Below are 18,290 nucleotides of genomic sequence, written 5' to 3'. Positions count from 1 at the left end.
TTTCCAAAAATTGTCACAGTTTTTCCTGGCAAATGTGAAAATTGAATTTTTACACACACACACACCCAAATAAAGCGATTTCATTTGGTATCCCTCGAGATTACATCGACGCAAAGTTATCACTGACGTTTCAGCTGTTTGTCGCAAAGGAGGACCCTCGCGAACACACGTAGACGCACCATCTACGAGAAACACGAAGTCGCAGGAAGTTACGCTTGCGGCCCAACTTATTTCACGGAGTCCCATTATAACGTATATCGTATTATTCTCGAGTCTTCGTGCCGGACGTGCCGTGGTTTATTTCGAAAATTTCCACTTTGCAAACATAAAAGCGAGAAACTTTCCCAAATCGAAAGCGGAACGCAATAGTCGAGTTGAGAAATTGCAATTCTCCGCGTTTGCTTCCTGTTTGCCCGAACACGTAAATTATTTTGCATTTATCGAAGCTTTGTCACGCACGTGCATATATATATATATATATCATCGGTTCCGCCGCGCTCTCTTCGAATTCACTTTCGAATGACTCTGTATTAAACAGCGTCGAATCTGGTACTTGGGAATATCGTCACGCGTGTTGCGCAAGTAGAAATTGGATTAGAAGATCGTCCCTTAATCCCTCTCTTTGTGGAACAAATAAAAGCTCATAAATTTCCCTCGTGGAAAGGAATATATACCTACTCTTTCTCGCGAATGACATTCCTGCTGCAGCTTTTTTTCTTGCACCGTTGCAGCACGTGCGATGCACTCGCATTAGGGGGATAAAAAAGGCTGCATCTGGCAGAAGGACAATTAATTACGAGAAATTCGAAAGAGCGTTGGCTGGTTGAATCAAAAAGGCAGCGGTAGCGACACGCATCGCGGATCCCGTGTGCCGGGGAAACAAGTGTGCAGCTTCAGTGTTGTTCATACGCCAGGGGGAGAAAACTCCAAAAGTCTCCGAGCTATAAAACGAACAATCTCTCGTTCTCGTTGGAAAAAAGCCTTTCTGTCGAGTTCTGTGTGCGCGAAAGCCTTTCACAAGAGTCCCGATAGCGAGAGGACGTTATATCAAACGAGCTTCGTAAATTTCTCCTGTATCCTTCACGGTTTTAGCCTCAGAAATGACACTTTATATATATATATATGTGCTTCGTGGAATCGAGACGTTAATAATTTTATACGTATTTTTCAATTTTGTAATTTAATTAAGATTTATCGTGTTATTTCTTTTTTTTGTTTTTTAATCGATATTCTTTGTATGAATATGTAATACTGATAAGGAAGGTTCTTTTTTTCGCCTGCATCATCGTTTTCTTTCAACTTTACTCCCTCTTTACTCGTATACCCATGTACCGCTCAGATAAGAACGCAAGAGCTGAAAGTATATATTTATATAAACATCAGTTATTGATCTTTTTGCAGCAGCTCGTCTCATGTCAAAAGTAGAACGTACCGAGCAAATTATAATTTGATTTCCCTCTCCACGTGCACGAGGAGGTTAAAACCGTATCGTCCGTACGAAACACGAGAAATGCTTATAGGAATTAAAAATAGAGATCGAGTGTTCGCAAAGTAAGAATGCACGAGAATTTTTCGCATAAATGTATAAAATTTTTAATTAAAATCCTTATATTACTCCTGATGAGTTGATTAATCCTGAGAATATCCACGTTGACTATTAACGAGGCAGCTATACGAGGAACACAGGAAATTATTGCACAAACGAATAAATCAACTAATAAAGCTACGCGAAGGCCCTTTTGAAAAAAATGAGTCAAAAAGGGAAACTCGAGGGAATCCAAAGAATGTTTGGGTATTCCGAGCGAGAGGTTCGCGCAGTTGGGTGAAAAAAGTCTCGAGTGAATTCCTGGAGTAGGCGAGGAAAAAGAGGTGGAAATTTCGGCAGAAGATACAAATTCCTGTAAACGAAGCGCGCTGATTAAGTGGGCCAAGGGTCGATGGAGAGAAGACGGGAGGAGAAAAGTGAGAGATACACACGTTGCAAGGTATATGAAAAACGCGCTTATACACACGCACACGGAGAGATAAAAGCACGCTGCATTTTCAACGTCACGAAGCGGCCAAGCTTTATTGCACGCCACGAAAAGAGGTGCAGCTTAAAAGCCTTGGTAAAAAATCTCATTTCGATGCAGACGCTTCTCTATATATATATATATATATATGAAGAACGTTAGCCGCTTTTTAACGTACACTCGACAAGGTTCCGGAAGCGATCGAATCTCGATATGTATAATACCAATACTAACGTCTATGTGTATATAAATATACATAAAAAGTCGATGGGTACAAATTAAAGAATTTTTGAAAAATTTCTACAAATTTTCGCAAAATCTCCAAGAGATTTTCGTGAGAATAGAGTCCGAGGAACATTTGGGAGGAACGTGGGGAAATTTGTGGTTTCGTGTTAGAAGAAAAAATATAGGGGGGGGGATAGTATAGCTGCCCTGGGTGTCATAAATGGAGAAAGGGTTGTGTATGTGTGTGTGTGGGTACTTGTTCCCTACGACGTGGCAGAAGCCAAAGCGGAAAGTGCGACTCACTCTCGCGTGTACTCGGACGATCGCTGTTATCCCACGGGTACATCCGACCCATCTGACTATGAAATCGTAGTAATTTGTACGACTAGTAAAGACTAACGGTTGCGTTCCCCTGCTCGTAGCTTTACGAGCGGCTTAAAAGCGACCTTAAACGTCCAGCTGAACATACGCGTATATTACCGGCCGGACACCACGACAAATTTCTCCTTAATAAACCAACGCAACTATCCTACACTTCGCTAACTCTGCGATAAAGCTGTACCTCTTCAGGATTCGAACCGTTCAACTCGACTCCAAAATCTTCTCGTACAAAATCTCCCTAAAAGGTTCGTTTGTAATATTGTTTGAATTTATTCGAAAAGTTGCTCGAGTGAATCCTACGTTTGCTCGTGATTCGTTAATCGATACAGTTATAATCGTATATAATTAATTAACGAAGCGAAAGAAATAAATGTTTATCTGATTTTCTGATAATTAATTGGATAATTGAAAACGATAATTCTATATTATTAAAGCGACTGTTGAAAAATTATAATCGAACGAAAGATAGAAATTTTGTGTGAATATATAGGTGAAAGTTGAAGAGGATTAATAGAAATGTAGATAATATAAAGACCAATATTGATAAATATTTAATTTATTATCGACTTTGAATTATTTAAAATATTTCGATCATTGTTCAACCTTTACAAACAAAGAAATGTGTTTCTTCAAAATTTAAAGCATGTCTTTCGCTGTACCAAGGTACATCGAGACCCCCGAACCTCCATAAACGAAGGTCGAACGATCTGCTTGAGGAATGTAGCTTGTTTTGGCGAGAAAAGGAATTATTTGCACTGCACGTTGCACCAGCAATCTGTAACAGCGTTAATATTCTCGGAATATGTCGCATGTCGTCGAAAACTCCAGCACCGGAACACGATTGTCAGAGTCGCGATATCGTAATTCATATATCACTGATATAGTATGCTATATGTATATACTATAGTGTACACGTATAGTCATAGCTTTAGCCTATAAACCACGGCATTCACATACGACATTCATTACGACATAGCCTGCAGGATTCATGAGACATCAGTGCATTCGACATAACGAATGCTCTCTCACCATTCATCTTCTTTTCAGCCCACCTCTCATCATGCAAGTCTATCTCTCTCTCTCTCTCTCTCTCTCTCTCTCTCTCTCACTTACTCTCTCTTACTCTCTCTTACTCCTCTTACTCTCTCTTACTCTTTCTTACTCTTTCTTACTCTTTCTCCTTCTATCTCTCTCTCTTTAATAAACTTAATTCTCTAGGTATAACGATAAGTTAACTGCACTATATATATATATATATATATATATATATACACCCCCGTCACATCCCCGTGTGGATCAACCCTTTGGTAACAAAAATTACATTTACAGCATCGAGGAACCTTGGATCATTCTTCTATATACGTGTGATTGAATTTTCTCTTGCACACTCTCATTCTTATCCTATTATAGTATATATATATATATATATATATATACTCGTGCACAGTTTGATAAATTTCATTCGCTAGTCAGGATCTGTCGGTTTCAACAGACTCTATCAATCTTGCCGAGTAATAGAGCCACATAAATTCCAACGTGATAAAGTATACCGAAATTCTATGGTAATGCGAGGATGGGAAATTCACTCTGAAATCCCATCAGAGCGTCCAAAGCATGATTTCATTGAATTATAGTAATTTTCCGGCGTCGAAAGACCGTTTTGCGACTGGGATTCGTTTACCGGTCCCAGACTCGCTTTAAATCTGTACCGGAAATTATTGTGCGAGTTACACTATCCCAAAGCGTAAGATGTGTTATGTAACGTGGGACTGTATGGGAATGAGTCTAGGAACGTAAAGCTTTCAGAGAGATATCAGAAATATCAAGGATTCGAGTTAACCATCGCGTTGCTTCGTCTCTTTTCCTCGAGATAACGCGAATCAACGTTTATGTTCGTGATACGTATCAGAATCCACATTTGCATAGTGCACTGGGTGTATCTGTGCTGAAGGCGTACCAGAGAATGAGCGTCTAACCTCGTTTATCTTAACTACGAGTGATATTAATTTTGACCTTCGATCTTTTCAATGTGCAAATAATTTGGATATTTCAAAAGGTCTTGTGAAAATTTTGTTTTTTTATTGTTACCGAGATTAACGAGGATTACTCAAGTTCGAGTTCTGCTGCTCCTCAGGATACATCACTTGCAGGGTGTTTCACTAATCCACTCAAGAACGTGGAAAAATTCAGTCATCTTCGTAGATACAAGAGATAAAATTTTTTCATAGTACCTTTCTGAAAGTACTTTCATTTAAATTTAGAAAGGCTCGATGCAAAAACTTTATATCTTTCGCAGTTACGAAGATAAATGAATTTTTACATCCGAATTGCACTCCAAGGCGAATTCAATGTAATGACCTGTATAGAATATTAATGTAGTATTTCCAGTTATATTTCTCTACCAACATTAACAAACTTTCACTCGTCAGTGTTGCAATGCACGATGTAAAAACTGAATAAAAAAATGTATACGATAAAACACTATAGGAGTGTATTAGAATTAGTGAAAATAAAATTCGGTAGAAATAGTAGAGGCTTAATTGGAATTTCCTGGCTACAAAGATGATGTTTTGCTATTCAAAGTCTCGATAGGAGATCCTCGGGGGTGTCAGAGTCACAGATCATAATTAAAATGTTATACCTAGCGTGGAGGTAAATAGAGTTTTCTGTAACGCGAAATATGGAACCCTCGGGTCTTCTTACCATTAGTCACAATAGCGTTACAGCTGCGAGTTTGTCTAACGTCGTTTTTCTCGACTTATATTGCAACTTTATCGTAATTATTCATTTCAATTCGTTAAAAAGTTTCAGGCGCGATCCCTCCTCCTTTGTACAAGTTTCTTTTGCGGTGCAACGTTATCACCAGTGCAAATTGGATTTGCCGATAAAAATAGTGATGCAGGTTATATCCATAATAGTATACAATTAAGGCCAGTTTATTGGATTACCAGCGAACGATTAAGCTTATTTAATTACGTTATCGCTACGAGAGCAAGAATAAATGGTATATAATATTATGTGCGATAGTCAGTAGCGATCTGTTTCATTACGTTGCCTGTATGCACGATAATATTAATTTATAAGCGTTCGAGCGTCAGTCTTTATAAAGGATGCATATAGCATTAGAACGTGATGCCATTGCAATTTAACGTCACTTTTGTTTCCCCCTTACCCGACGATTATTTTGTCACTCTCCCCCTCCCTTTGTTTCCAAAACGAAGATTCGATTAAAATTTTAATTACTGGGAATTATCGACGGTAATTTAAACGCTTATTCTATCCTTCAAATGTCGTCACCGATGCTGCGCTTCGCGAATCATACTGAAATTAATCAAAGGCAGGCATTTTTCGTTACTGCCAATTTCGATGAATTGCGAAATTCTATTTTATATACGCTATACATAAATTAGATATTTGGATATTCGAAGTATTATTTATATAGCGAGTTTGTTATTGATTTTTTTAGATTTTTTAAATGTGTATAATATAATATTTGTTACATAATTTTGGTTTATGTGTGATAATTAAAAGTTAAGAGATATTAAGCAGAGTGTGTGTAACACCCTACGTTTTCTCCCTATTTATTGTTATCAACTTATTTTCAATCAACTGTATACATGTATTTATTATATTCTTATATTGACTCAATGATGTTATTCTGTGGTGCTTTGCATGTCTCTATTGGACTCTGCATGTCGTATAGGGCATCGTAAGTACTTAAAAAATGAACTCATCAGAGAACTACGAAAATCTACACGACACTCTTAAACTCCCACTCCGTCTTGAGACACGAAGATCGATATAGTCGATGTACAACGATATAGCAGTAGTAAATATTACACACGATCCTTTTTTTTTATATTTATTTCTTCCACACCGCATACACACACACACACACACACACCTCTGATAAAATTAATCGAACCTCGTAGAGGCGTCGAGGGATGTCGAAAAAGTTGGACGAGACGAGTGAAAAGCAGATCGACTTTCGTACGTGGCAAAAAAGAAATTATCGATCCATGAAACAGTAGAGTAAAATTTTGCAGACATTCAAGCTACCTACCTCGCCATGATCAGTAAAAGCCACCGTAAATTTTTAGCGGCTCCTCGCGAGTGGAAGGAGGATCGAGATAAATTTTCATTGCATTAAGCAGATTTGAGAATTTCAAAGTAAAATAGAAGTTGCCGGAGTGAAGTGACTCGTTAGGAAAATTTCCCTTAGAGAGAGATTCAATGAGTCGACCTGTTTTTTCCGGCGAGAACTGCCAGTGAAAGCAAAGACAGAATCGCAGTAGAATTCGGTTGGGATGGGAGCTAGGGCTGACTCTACTTAGATTCATCTACTTACTGGCTGGTAGTGCTCGCGCGACTCGCTCCACGCTCGCCTCCGACTCGTCGACGTTTCCCCGTTTTATATGAAAATGCGAGAGAGCGAGGGACCTCGTTCCGGCCGCTCCCGATCCCGAATTCGATATGAGTTCCTCGTGTGCCAAAGCGAGATCGAACACGGCGGAAAATGTGGACGAGATCTGGCCCGAAGGGTGCCACCGGATGAATTTACATTTTCCAACATGGAACGAGGTCCCGTCGTGAGTTCGTCAGTTCGATAACCAGTCTCCCCCCTCCTCCTCTTCTTTTCCCACAACTTCTACCTCTCCCAACAAATATTCTTCCATACGTCGACTTGTACTACTTTTATTTCATTTACCGTGCAACGAATTCTCGTAAAGTATAAAAATTTGCCACTTTCCATTTTTTTTTTTTTTTTTTTTTCTATCATTTCGTAATAATAATACAGTACCCGTGCTCCCGTGTATCAACAGTCGAGGAGAGACTAATTCGAATGATTCTGGCAGGTTTGGACGTTCCTTGATCCTTTGTACCATTTTGCTGGGAATTCTTTTGGTTTTTAGTCGTCTCTATAACTCTGGCTATAGTGGCCGCCTCGTTAAGCTCGACCGATGAGAGCCTCGAGCCACACAAAAGGAACGGATCGGGCGTCACAAGTTGCAAGCAGCTAATTGCTGACTCGTTAATTACCTTGCCGACCGTGTAATCCGATCGGGTGGCTCTTACATAGGGAACGGGCGTAGCTCCCTCGGTGGCTTTTACTTTAAATTATCCAACATTTGTTACCGCCTATCATTCCAGGAGCGTCCGACTAATTCCACCTTTCTACTCCTCGCGAGATTAATGAATTTTAATCGCCTTGCCTTGCCTTGCCTTGCCTTGCCTTGCCCCTTCGAATTCTCTTCCAATAATGTTTTTCTCCTTCGTCTTTCCGGCCCAATTCTCCACCTCGAGAGGTATATATATATATATATATATATATATATATATATATATATATATATATATACCTTGCTTTCATCCTATAAATTCGATTTCGAACACCCTGACCAAAATCCATTTTTACTTTCTCATCATTTTTAACTTTTTCGTGCTAATGATCTTTGAACAATTATTGTAGTATGTATGTATATGTATATAATCATGCTATACGTATATTTAATACTGCAATGTTTTAATAAATTCATGTTTTACCCCTTTATCTTTTTTGGGCCCAATTTTCCACCTCGAGATAAACCTACTTTCATCCTGTAAATTCAATTTCGAACATCCTAGCCGGAACTCATTTTTACTTTCTCATCATTTTTAACTTGATTCGTGCTATTTTACATAAATATTCATCGATATATTTTGTACCTTTTAACAATTAGTCGCGTATATATATGTTTGTGTATAACCATGCAAAAAATACGTGTATTTAATTAATATTCTGCAATAATGCAATTGATTCCTTGCGGGTTTTTTAATCGCTAGCCACTAATCCAAATCTTGGCGCGCTTCTTTTTTGTATCCTCTCTCTCTCTCTCTCTCTCTATAATGTGACTTTCTCCCTTTTTATCCTTAAGCCTCGAAGACTACCTCATTTCATAATTTTCACGCAACGCTAATTACGAAGTTTCAAACGCATTTAATAAAAGCTTTTTAATTCTCACAACTTTATGTTTTGAGAGCCATAATTAAACGCTCTCTTTCTCTCATAATTTCCACTCTCAATGACGCTCGCTAAGTGAGAAAACTTTGTAATTTACGCAGCGTGAATCTGTTTTTGACTTTCTTTTCATTTAATTGAACCTCGCGCGCGTCTCTCACTTTTCAAGAGGATATACTCCTATCCGGGGCTACAAGAGCATTAATATTTTCTTCTCTGCAATCAGGAAAAAGAGGACGGACCGGTCTACAAGTTTTACGAAGCGATACGCGATTCTGGGGATGACATCATGACTACCATAAATCACCTGCGCGAAGTCACACTTTTTGCACCGAGCAATGCAGCATTCGAGGAGCCTGGAGTCAAGCAGATTCTTCAAGATAAGAATCGTATGCGAGAAATTTTGAAACTTCACTACGTGAAAGAACGACTTCCTCTCGACAGAATTAAGGATAAGAGCGTCAGCCAAGTAAGTCTCGTTTCTTTTTTCTTTTTTTTTCAGCAAAATTCTCGATAGACACCAATATATGCTAGAGATTTATCATTCTTTCAAATCTGTATCATATATATATATAGCTTTTCAAACGTTCATCAAAAATTTTAATTGAATTTCACCAAGGTAATATACAGGGTGTATCATGAACAATGACCATGCCAATTATACCATCGGATAGGGGGCAAAAATCTAAGTAAAAAAGTTATCAAAACTTTTTTGCTAGCACTCTTGGTTAAAAAGTTATTTGCAATTAAAGATTATCGATTAAAGTATAGCCTTATTCTTAAAGAGAAAGATTGTTTTGATCGCGCATTATAAGGCCAGAAAGATTCTGTGAATTAGAATACTAAGAAAAACACAAAACCAAACATCCACTTGAGCCTATTGAAGTGGTTCAAGGCCGATCGACAGTTTCGAGTGCGAGCGCCATAAAAACGATCAAAACATAAACACACCACTTCACAATAGTCTCATCTCAAGTGGATGTTTGGCTTTGTGTTTTTCTTGTAGTATTCTAATTCACAGAATCTTTCTGGCCTTATAATGTGCGATCAAAACAATCTTTCTCTTTAAGAATAAGGCTACTTTAATCGATAATCTTTAATTGCAAATAACTTTTTAACCAAGATTGCTAGCAAAAAAGTTTTTACAACATTTTTACTTAGATTTTTTTCCCCTCTCCGATCGTATAATTGGCATGGCCATCCTCCGTGTGATTGTATATATGTTATTCAGTCTCGAAACAATTTTTCCATTTCCAAGGGGTTCTCAAGATACACCAGATAAATATACGCTTTAACACTGTTCATCTTGTCATGTTATCACTAATGAAATTTTCTCTAAATTTTTTTTTAAAGAAACCATACGTCGGAAAATCACACAGTGGGGTAATTACGCATTCATACGCTCTCTTAAATGTTTTTTTTTTTACGTCAAGCATTTTGCATTATTCTGCATCCGCTTCGTGTACTACACTATTTATACATATATATAATAACAAACTAAAAACAAAGTTCGATCGATATCGTACATCATCCTCAAACCTGATTTATCAAGGATTACTAATGGAAGGATAATACATCGTACAATACATATATTTCATCGAGCTAATTTCACACAAGTACAAAAAAATTAGGCTTGACTCTTGATCAGAATGATGGAGTCTCTGTTTACAATAATTAATGTGTACATTAACGTAGCTCGTGAAAGCAAATGTTAACACGAATCGAGGTGGTTCCGGTACAGGAATGCAATACGACGTTACACGTAACGATCATTAATTAGCAAATTATTATTGGCTCGTGCACCGTATAGTACACTCTTGCGAAATAATCCAATCGTTCGATGATCAATACTTACGGCAATAATCCTTTTTTCAACAGAATCCTGCGAAAACCAACAAAGCTCCTCGCTCCATAATCCTCCACGTTACGAGGATAATTGTTTCAATAAATAATATACAATTTACCAAACTGCTCAACACCTACCCCACACATATATATATATATATATATACAGCACTTATACCCAAAGCTGAAATACACAACTATTACTGAATTTTATAAAATCCATGCTGCGTAAATTTCGAAAGCTCGATAGGAGATTTTGCAGATACGTTCCCAGTTTGTTATGGCAATGCGTTCATTTATTAACGAGTAGAGCCGATCGCTTGGATAATTAAAGCTAGCATCCTGTATCGGTTTGCTGCATGATTGAAATAGTCGAATGGATATTGAAGTGTAATTAGCTATATCGGAGATTTTGCGTAATTGCGCTCGCATAGAGAATTGACAGTGGAGGCTCTGATCGAGGTACAACGCGGTACGAGCGCAGGACTCGACAGGACGACTCTCGTGACGCGCGCACACTCCTACAAACACGCCCGCTTCACGGCCACAATTTGTCAATATTAATTTGATACAGCAGCAATCATTTGGTCGGTTATGCGCGCATTAGTCGATGAATCCACATCGAAAACTAATCTTTATATCTGTGCCATTGCCGGAGCTTTATGTTATAATTGAAATTTCAAATATCCATGCACGCACACATGCATCCCTTCGTTATAAATAATTTTATCGTTGCGTTTCTGACTTTCCACGTTTTATGCTTGTGTGTACGTAAATATCATTGTATATGTGTAGATACGTGGCGATTGTTTCGCCTTTTAGCTCGTGAATCAACGACTGTCGTTATAACGCATATATACTCTATATATATATATATATATATATACATGTATCATATTATAATAAAAAGCAGAGATGAATCTCCCATGAATTTTCGATTCCGGACGGTTTACCGCTATAACGAACGACGCCAGGCAAAAAGCGAGCGTGCATATCATTAAATTAATTCCAGCCGCGTTGTCATTGTAACGAACGGAGTACGTGAGATTTCTTGGCTCTCGCTAAAAAAAAAAAAAGAAGATATTATAAATAGAGGGTAGATTTTTATTTTCGAGCTGCAAGCTGGGAGTCCAGCTGATTTGCATTAGAGTTTCCCGTGAACGGGGTAAGACTGCCCGTCGTGTTTATTTATCGCTAGGAGATTTGCTTTATATGCTAGTTATTTTAAGCTCTTGCACACACACACATCTCGTTAGGTAAGAGCACTCTCGGGCTGGACGACGACCAGCCACACGTTTGTTTCACCGCTGAAGCAAAACGCGCATGGATTTCAATTTAAGCCATGCACAGAGATAAGTTTAATCGAGGACTCTTGAAAGAAATTAAACTGAGGTGGCTTCGTCCTCGATTAATTTGTCGGCTAAATTCTCTTATAATTTATAACTTTGCGCGTGTATTCCGTGGGATTAATATACGAGATTCGTGAAATATTTGAAAAGTGAATGGAATGAAATTGGAAATTTGATCTGTGTAATTGATCGCACGTGTATCGGACGCTCCAGGAATTAACCGGAAGTGATAAGATGGTGGTGTGAGAAATTTATGAAAAGCGAGTCTATTCCGCGCGGAGAGAATTAATAAATTGCTATCTGGATTTTGGTTAAGGCTAAATATATTCTGTATATTATTAAAGTATTTTTAATTATTCTTAATTGTAACGAATTTTAATTAATTTGATCGGTATAATCATTGTTTTCCATCAGATATTTACTCAGCATCGAAGGATTCCTTGATTTGTGTGCGATTATAATTTATAGCTCTTTTAGATCAATATTAGATAACGTTTCTCTTCATCCAGTAGAACAGAGATCTTTAACTCAACTCTCTATCCATACGTGATCGATCTAAGACACCGAGAGATAAGTTTAATCGAGGACCCTCGAAAGAAATTAAACTGAGATATAGTTTCAATCTCGATTCATTTATCAATTTAATTTTCTTACTATTTATAACTTTACGTATGTATATTAAATTGATATACGAGATTGTCGAAATGTTTGAAAAAGCGGAATGAAATTGAACGTTTAACCAGAATAATCGATCTCGTACATCGAAGGCTGTGGAATTAACCGGAAGTGACAAGAATATATTTTTGTAAATTCGTGAAACTCGAGTGATCCAATGGAAAAAAATCTTTAACGCAGCTCGATGATCCTTTTCCATGCGTGGATGGCCGGAAATCCAAAGGGATGTGGTTGGAAAGCAACGATTTGCAATCCCAACGATATTAGCTTACCGAAAAGTGGAAGGTACACTCGCCTCAGTTCGAAGTACACCAAGCTTTCGAAATTTTCAGTAGAACCAAAAACAAAACGTTTTTCTCGTCCCTCTACCATCCATGCCCCATATTTTCATCGAAACACCCATCATTTATCCTTCCATTAGTAATGTTGCAAACATTTTTCATACTACACACCCACGCCTCTTTAATCTCAGTATTAACACCACCCAGAAATTGTTAATTATTTTTCAATTATTAAAAAATTGTTACAATTCATCCATACATTTTCAGCGTTTAATACAGATCTGTTTATCGCGGATTATTTCACTTTTTCCATCAGTTTCAGTTTAGTCAAAAATATGATACATACATTATACGAATAGCAATCCGTGTGTTTTAATTGTTTCGTATACCCAGCTAAGTAAAGCTCAACTTTATTACAGTCATGAATGGACCTTACTAATTTCCGTTATCACAATTTTCTGTTTACCACGTGCGATATCATATACGAACGCTATACCGAGAGGAAAACTTACTTTCGACAACGCAACTGAAAGTTTCGTCCACGCGTTCCCTCTTGGCTTTTTCTCTCTCGACGTTGGTCGACAAATTTCAAACATCGAAGGGCAAAAAAACTTTCAAACCCTCCCCACATATCCTTTCTCTCCATTAGAATATTTACTATTCGCTGCGTGCATACTAACACAACGATATTAAGATGAGAACGTGTAATGGTGCACATGCATACTAACAGCACTATCTATCGATAAATCTTGCCATTTTTTCTACACTTTTTTTCACACGTACACAACACACAGCTACACAGTCTCACTTGATTGTGTTTACGTCGGTGTGCACGGATCGAATACGTAGCTTGTTTGCACGAGTATCGTATGGAGCCAATTCTATGGACAAACTTCGTCAACTTCCGGTAACACATTATCAATATGTGTGCTTTTGCCAAGGAAACAACTGCATCGACGGTCTTTAATATCGCTTACATTCTTATGTGTTTTCTGTTTTGTCCTGACACAGTATAACGATCCATTTGGGCACACAAGCTTTTCCCTCAACTTTCGAATGAATTAATACTCTCTGGACTCTCGAATAACAATTGCATCGAAATAACGAAGAGTCTGAAATAATGGAATTGCCAGAAATTGCTCTTTTACAGCCAGCAATTTTAATCAATAGACACAAACACTTGTCACATGTATACACTACTGTTAAGAATAAAAGTCGTATCTATTTTTTTATATTTCCAATTCTTTGCATCTATATCTTCATCTTCGCTATAACTAATATACTCGTGAAATTGAAGAATCTCGTATAGCATTTCCAACAATTTATATATCAATTTCAATTTTTCTCTAATCATTCATAACCATGTATTTTAATTTTCTAAATGTTTAATTATTTCAAAATACCATAAATATCACTTGTACGACTATTATTCTTAACAAAACATTGTACATGGGATATTTAATTACATTTTTATTGTAAAAGAGAAAATTCTAGAAATTCTGGTCTCCAAATGGACAAAACTATCGTCACTCACTGTTTTCTCTTCCGTTGGACACTGCATGCTAAGAATCAAGTGACAGGGACTTTCAACAGCTGATGCTTTCAGGTACCAACGGCTGCCGAGAGGAAGAAGCTCTACTTCAACGTGGTTCAAGGTCCAACCGGAAATCTCACGGTCACTGTAGAGGGGGGCGGTGTAAACGCGACCGTTATCACTGCAAACATCGCAGCTACCAATGGATACGTTCACATCATCGATAGGGTCCTCGGGGTGCCCTACACCACCGTCCTGGACAAGCTCAGGACAGACCCGATGCTCAAGTGAGTAAAACTAAGCATTAGCAGCGCTGATCGAGACTGAATCCAAACACGATGCTACGTAGTTCGGTTGAAAGGTCAATGAACACTGCAAAAAACTACACAACTATATAGACTCGCAATCCTGATTTTCAAAGTGTCGGAAGAATCGTGTGAGAGGTTTTCACGAGGGTTGTTAAGGGGCTTGGCTAGAGGGAGGGGGGCGGGTGGTAGAAGTGTTCTCTGGTTGGATAGTATTGGCCAGTGGAGAGTTTATTTGGTTTTTGCACGACTCTTCGAGAGTCAGCCGTTAAATTGGACAAGAAGGCAATATTGGAGCAGCCGGCGAGATGGCGTAGCCTGTTCTCGACTACAAAATTTAATAGAAGAGACGCGTAGCGTAGCGGAAAACTCTTCAATTTCCAGCGTAAGACTGGACGCTTATAGTTTTAACTGGCCTGGATGTGCTCTCTCTACGCGTGTTGTGTTATTTTAATTAAACTCCGCCCAAGCTATGTGCTCCGACGACATCATCGAGCTGTAGAGAAAGATGATTCGCTATTTTAATCGATGGACTCGAGATTTTTTATCGACGTTGAGTCGAGAGATTGAAATTTTTATTTAATCTTTCGTGTATTCTAAAGAAAATTAAAAAATTCTAATTACTAAAAAATGTTCTCCAATTTTACCAAACGAATCAATGGACACTCGCTGTAATAACAGAGTTAGAAGTTTCTCAAAGAGTAAATATATAGATACAGGTTGAAAATGTTGAGCGAATTAGTGGAAAATGAACGGTCCTTTCTAATATTTAGATTAATTTCATTTGATAGTGGAGACGACTGGTAAAATGCTGCTGGTACAAGTGGAAAGGAGACCTGTACCGAGTAAATATTTATAAGATTAATCCAAGTGCTATCCAGCAATCGTGCTATGGCAAATCAGACAAACTTGCACCGGCAGGGTATATACTGTTGGATTAGCTCTTGATTTGAAATTATAATTGATATTTGGCCGAGACGATCTCTCTGAACTCTCCTGCCAGCTGAACAGCAAGATTAAATTCGAAACTATATATCCCCAGCAGCTTCTACAAGGATAAATCATTGCTCGACAATTTGTCTTTTCATTGCAAATATACATCTTCAAAATACTAAAACCCATAAACCTTAAGAAACTCCTGAGAACCATCGTTCCCTGCACTTCACAATTATGCAAGAATGTCCAACCTGCTACATTAAATTTGCAAACATTTATCGCAATTAAATTCCATCGCTGAACACACACACACAATTTAACACTGTTGCAAGCTCGAAAAGGGAGGCACTCGTACAGTCAAAGTAATGATATATATATATACATATATCTACAAGGCGTAAAAAGCTTTTATTTCAGTTATGCGGGTTGGCAAGTTTTATCAAGCACGAAACATGGATGGGTACCTAGCTGAGAGAGTTACTGCTCGAATGCGGGTGTTATACTATATACATCTGACGAGAGTTAAATACATATATATATATATATATATATATATAATGTAGAAAGCTCGGGGAAATTTCAAGGAAGCCGAAGAGAGCGATCGATTAAAATTAGAAGGATTTGAAGAATTTCTGGGGAACCGGATGTACGTTAACGAGGAAAGAGGAAGTGGAAGTGGAGCGTCGAGAAAGTTCGGTCGACCGTCAGACTTCGTTAAGCCAGTTGTCGCCCGTGTTTGTAAGAGAGTAACGCTTTGCAAGTGTATTCGCATCGATGGTTCGCAATGTGTTACACACGTCGCAGGTTACAATGTGTCGCTACGTATATACTCGATGCTGGGTTAATAGGTAGAACGAGTATCGGGTCGCTGACGTAACGAGTACGTAGAGTGTACATATATAGGTATAAAGGGGGGCTTACCCAACCTACCCTGAACCTCTCGCCACTCTTCCCACTGTGAAAAAGGGTCCGATTCTGCTGCAAAGGGTAGGAAACGATTGGTCGATGGGTGTCGGCTTTAATACCATTAGCCCCTTTATACGATAGCCATCGTTTCTCGATGCACTGGTTGGATGGTGACGTCAGCGTTCCATCACCCCACACCGCGATTTCCGCTGCGGAAACCCCTCTACGCCACTGTATTATATATACGTGCAACCAGCTCTTTTGAATTCACACGTGCAACGATACCTTACACTTTTTTTTTATTGCAATTTTTTCCTACCTTCTAATCCCCCCCCCCCTTATATAAATTAATCTTGGTAAAATTGCTCAATTTTCTGCTCCTTCCTTATCCCGGTGCAACTTTATCCGAGCCAACGACACTGATAAAAAGAATGGGTCGAAGCGTGGATCCGAAGGTGTAAAATCGAGACTCGCAGTGTGGATGATCGATCGCGTTAAGGGTGAAAAAAGTCCTAAAGGGAAAATCCTCGTACTTATCTCCATTACTCCCCAGTTTTTCCGAAACTCGAGACTTTTTCAACGTCCAGCTCCGTCTCCAATTTAGTCGACGTTGCAGTCGTTATTTCTTACGCATCCAGCAATATCGTTGCCAATTTCATAGCTTTGGTTTAAGCTCGCGCTGGTATTAGCGCCGAGCATTACTGCAATTCATGTTTAATAGTTATTACTATTAGCCAGCCTTAATATCCTGCAACTGTGCATTAAACCAATAGTGCACCTACGCGATGGACAGCTTTTAATGACGATTAAAATCACTTTTATCATTAAATGTACAGTCAAACAAAATTTTTCAAAAGCCTCGTTATAAATTTCCGTAATTTTCTTTCGCAGTTCTACTTATTTCCTGGGTCAAAGACGCAGTTTCAACAACCAATTGAAGGATCCAACGAAACGCTTCACTTACTTCGCCCCTCGCGACTATGCCTGGAGTCGTGCACACGTCACTAATCCATCGACCACCAAAAAAATCTTCATGGAAGATTTCAGTTATCACGTAAGTGTATCATACATACTTGAAATGATCTTGAAGACCAGTTACGTATAATAGTGGATGCATTTTAAAATTGAAATAAATAATTTAAAAGCACCGATGAAATATGATTAATAACGAGGGATGTGAATTCTTTGAAAGACAAAGCAAATTTTGGAGAGACACCTGGTTATTTCGGACCAGCCGTTCACAATGGCCAAACTAAAGAGAATGAATTACAACGGTACGGTCGTCCTGCCAGCAGCCAGGGATGCCCTTCAGCTACGTATCAAAGAGGAAGGCGAAAGTGAGTATAGACTTTTATTTGCTCTTCTCTCTCTCTCTCTCTCTCTCTCTCTCTCTCTCTCTCTCTCACACACACACACTCTTTCCTTATACGGAATTTCAAATTCACCGAGACACACTACTTTACTATATATATGTCTATATATATTTACACACATGCTACCATAATACACGTGTGTATCCACAAAAAGAATACCCTGAATCCGTGAAAATTATGCTTCTTCCCTCTTTATGAAAATCTGTTTGATTACATTCAGATGACAAGTACGATGAAAACGCAATCCGTCCAGAAACTTCCGGTGAGTGTGTTGAGTGTATAGTCGCAGCCTCCGCGTCTGACACGCGCTTTTTCATCAGTGTACCAGCAGTACACACCATTTAAATAATTCATTTTAAACAAAAATGCTGCACCGCTGCACTGCGCGCAGAATTTTTCGCCCGTTCACACACAGCCAGCATCCCTCGTCCAAACGATCATCGTTTTTTTTCGTTCCACTAGCAAAGAGA

The 18,290-nt window shown here is 38.5% G+C and overlaps 1 protein-coding gene across 2 annotated transcripts in view; it reads left to right on the top strand.

The window, feature by feature from the left end:
- Fas1 (fasciclin 1) overlaps positions 1-18,290 on the top strand; it is a 210,268-nt gene that overhangs the window by 184,615 nt on the left and 7,363 nt on the right. Inside the window, exons 8-12 of one of the 2 annotated variants that reach the window (XM_066733657.1) lie at positions 8,843-9,085; positions 14,373-14,587; positions 17,339-17,501; positions 17,640-17,784; positions 18,041-18,082. In XM_066733657.1, the coding sequence (XP_066589754.1) occupies positions 8,843-9,085; positions 14,373-14,587; positions 17,339-17,501; positions 17,640-17,784; positions 18,041-18,082 (808 nt within the window). The remainder of the gene's footprint in view (positions 1-8,842; positions 9,086-14,372; positions 14,588-17,338; positions 17,502-17,639; positions 17,785-18,040; positions 18,083-18,290) is intronic. The other variant, XM_066733658.1, reaches the window with a different exon arrangement.

This window comes from Prorops nasuta, unplaced genomic scaffold (assembly GCF_024137725.1).
Source record: "Prorops nasuta isolate Cenicafe-Biocafe unplaced genomic scaffold, Cenicafe_Pnas_1.2 PNAS00011, whole genome shotgun sequence".
NCBI lineage: Eukaryota > Metazoa > Arthropoda > Insecta > Hymenoptera > Bethylidae > Prorops > Prorops nasuta.
This window is presented reverse-complemented; position numbering and strand designations above follow the sequence as displayed.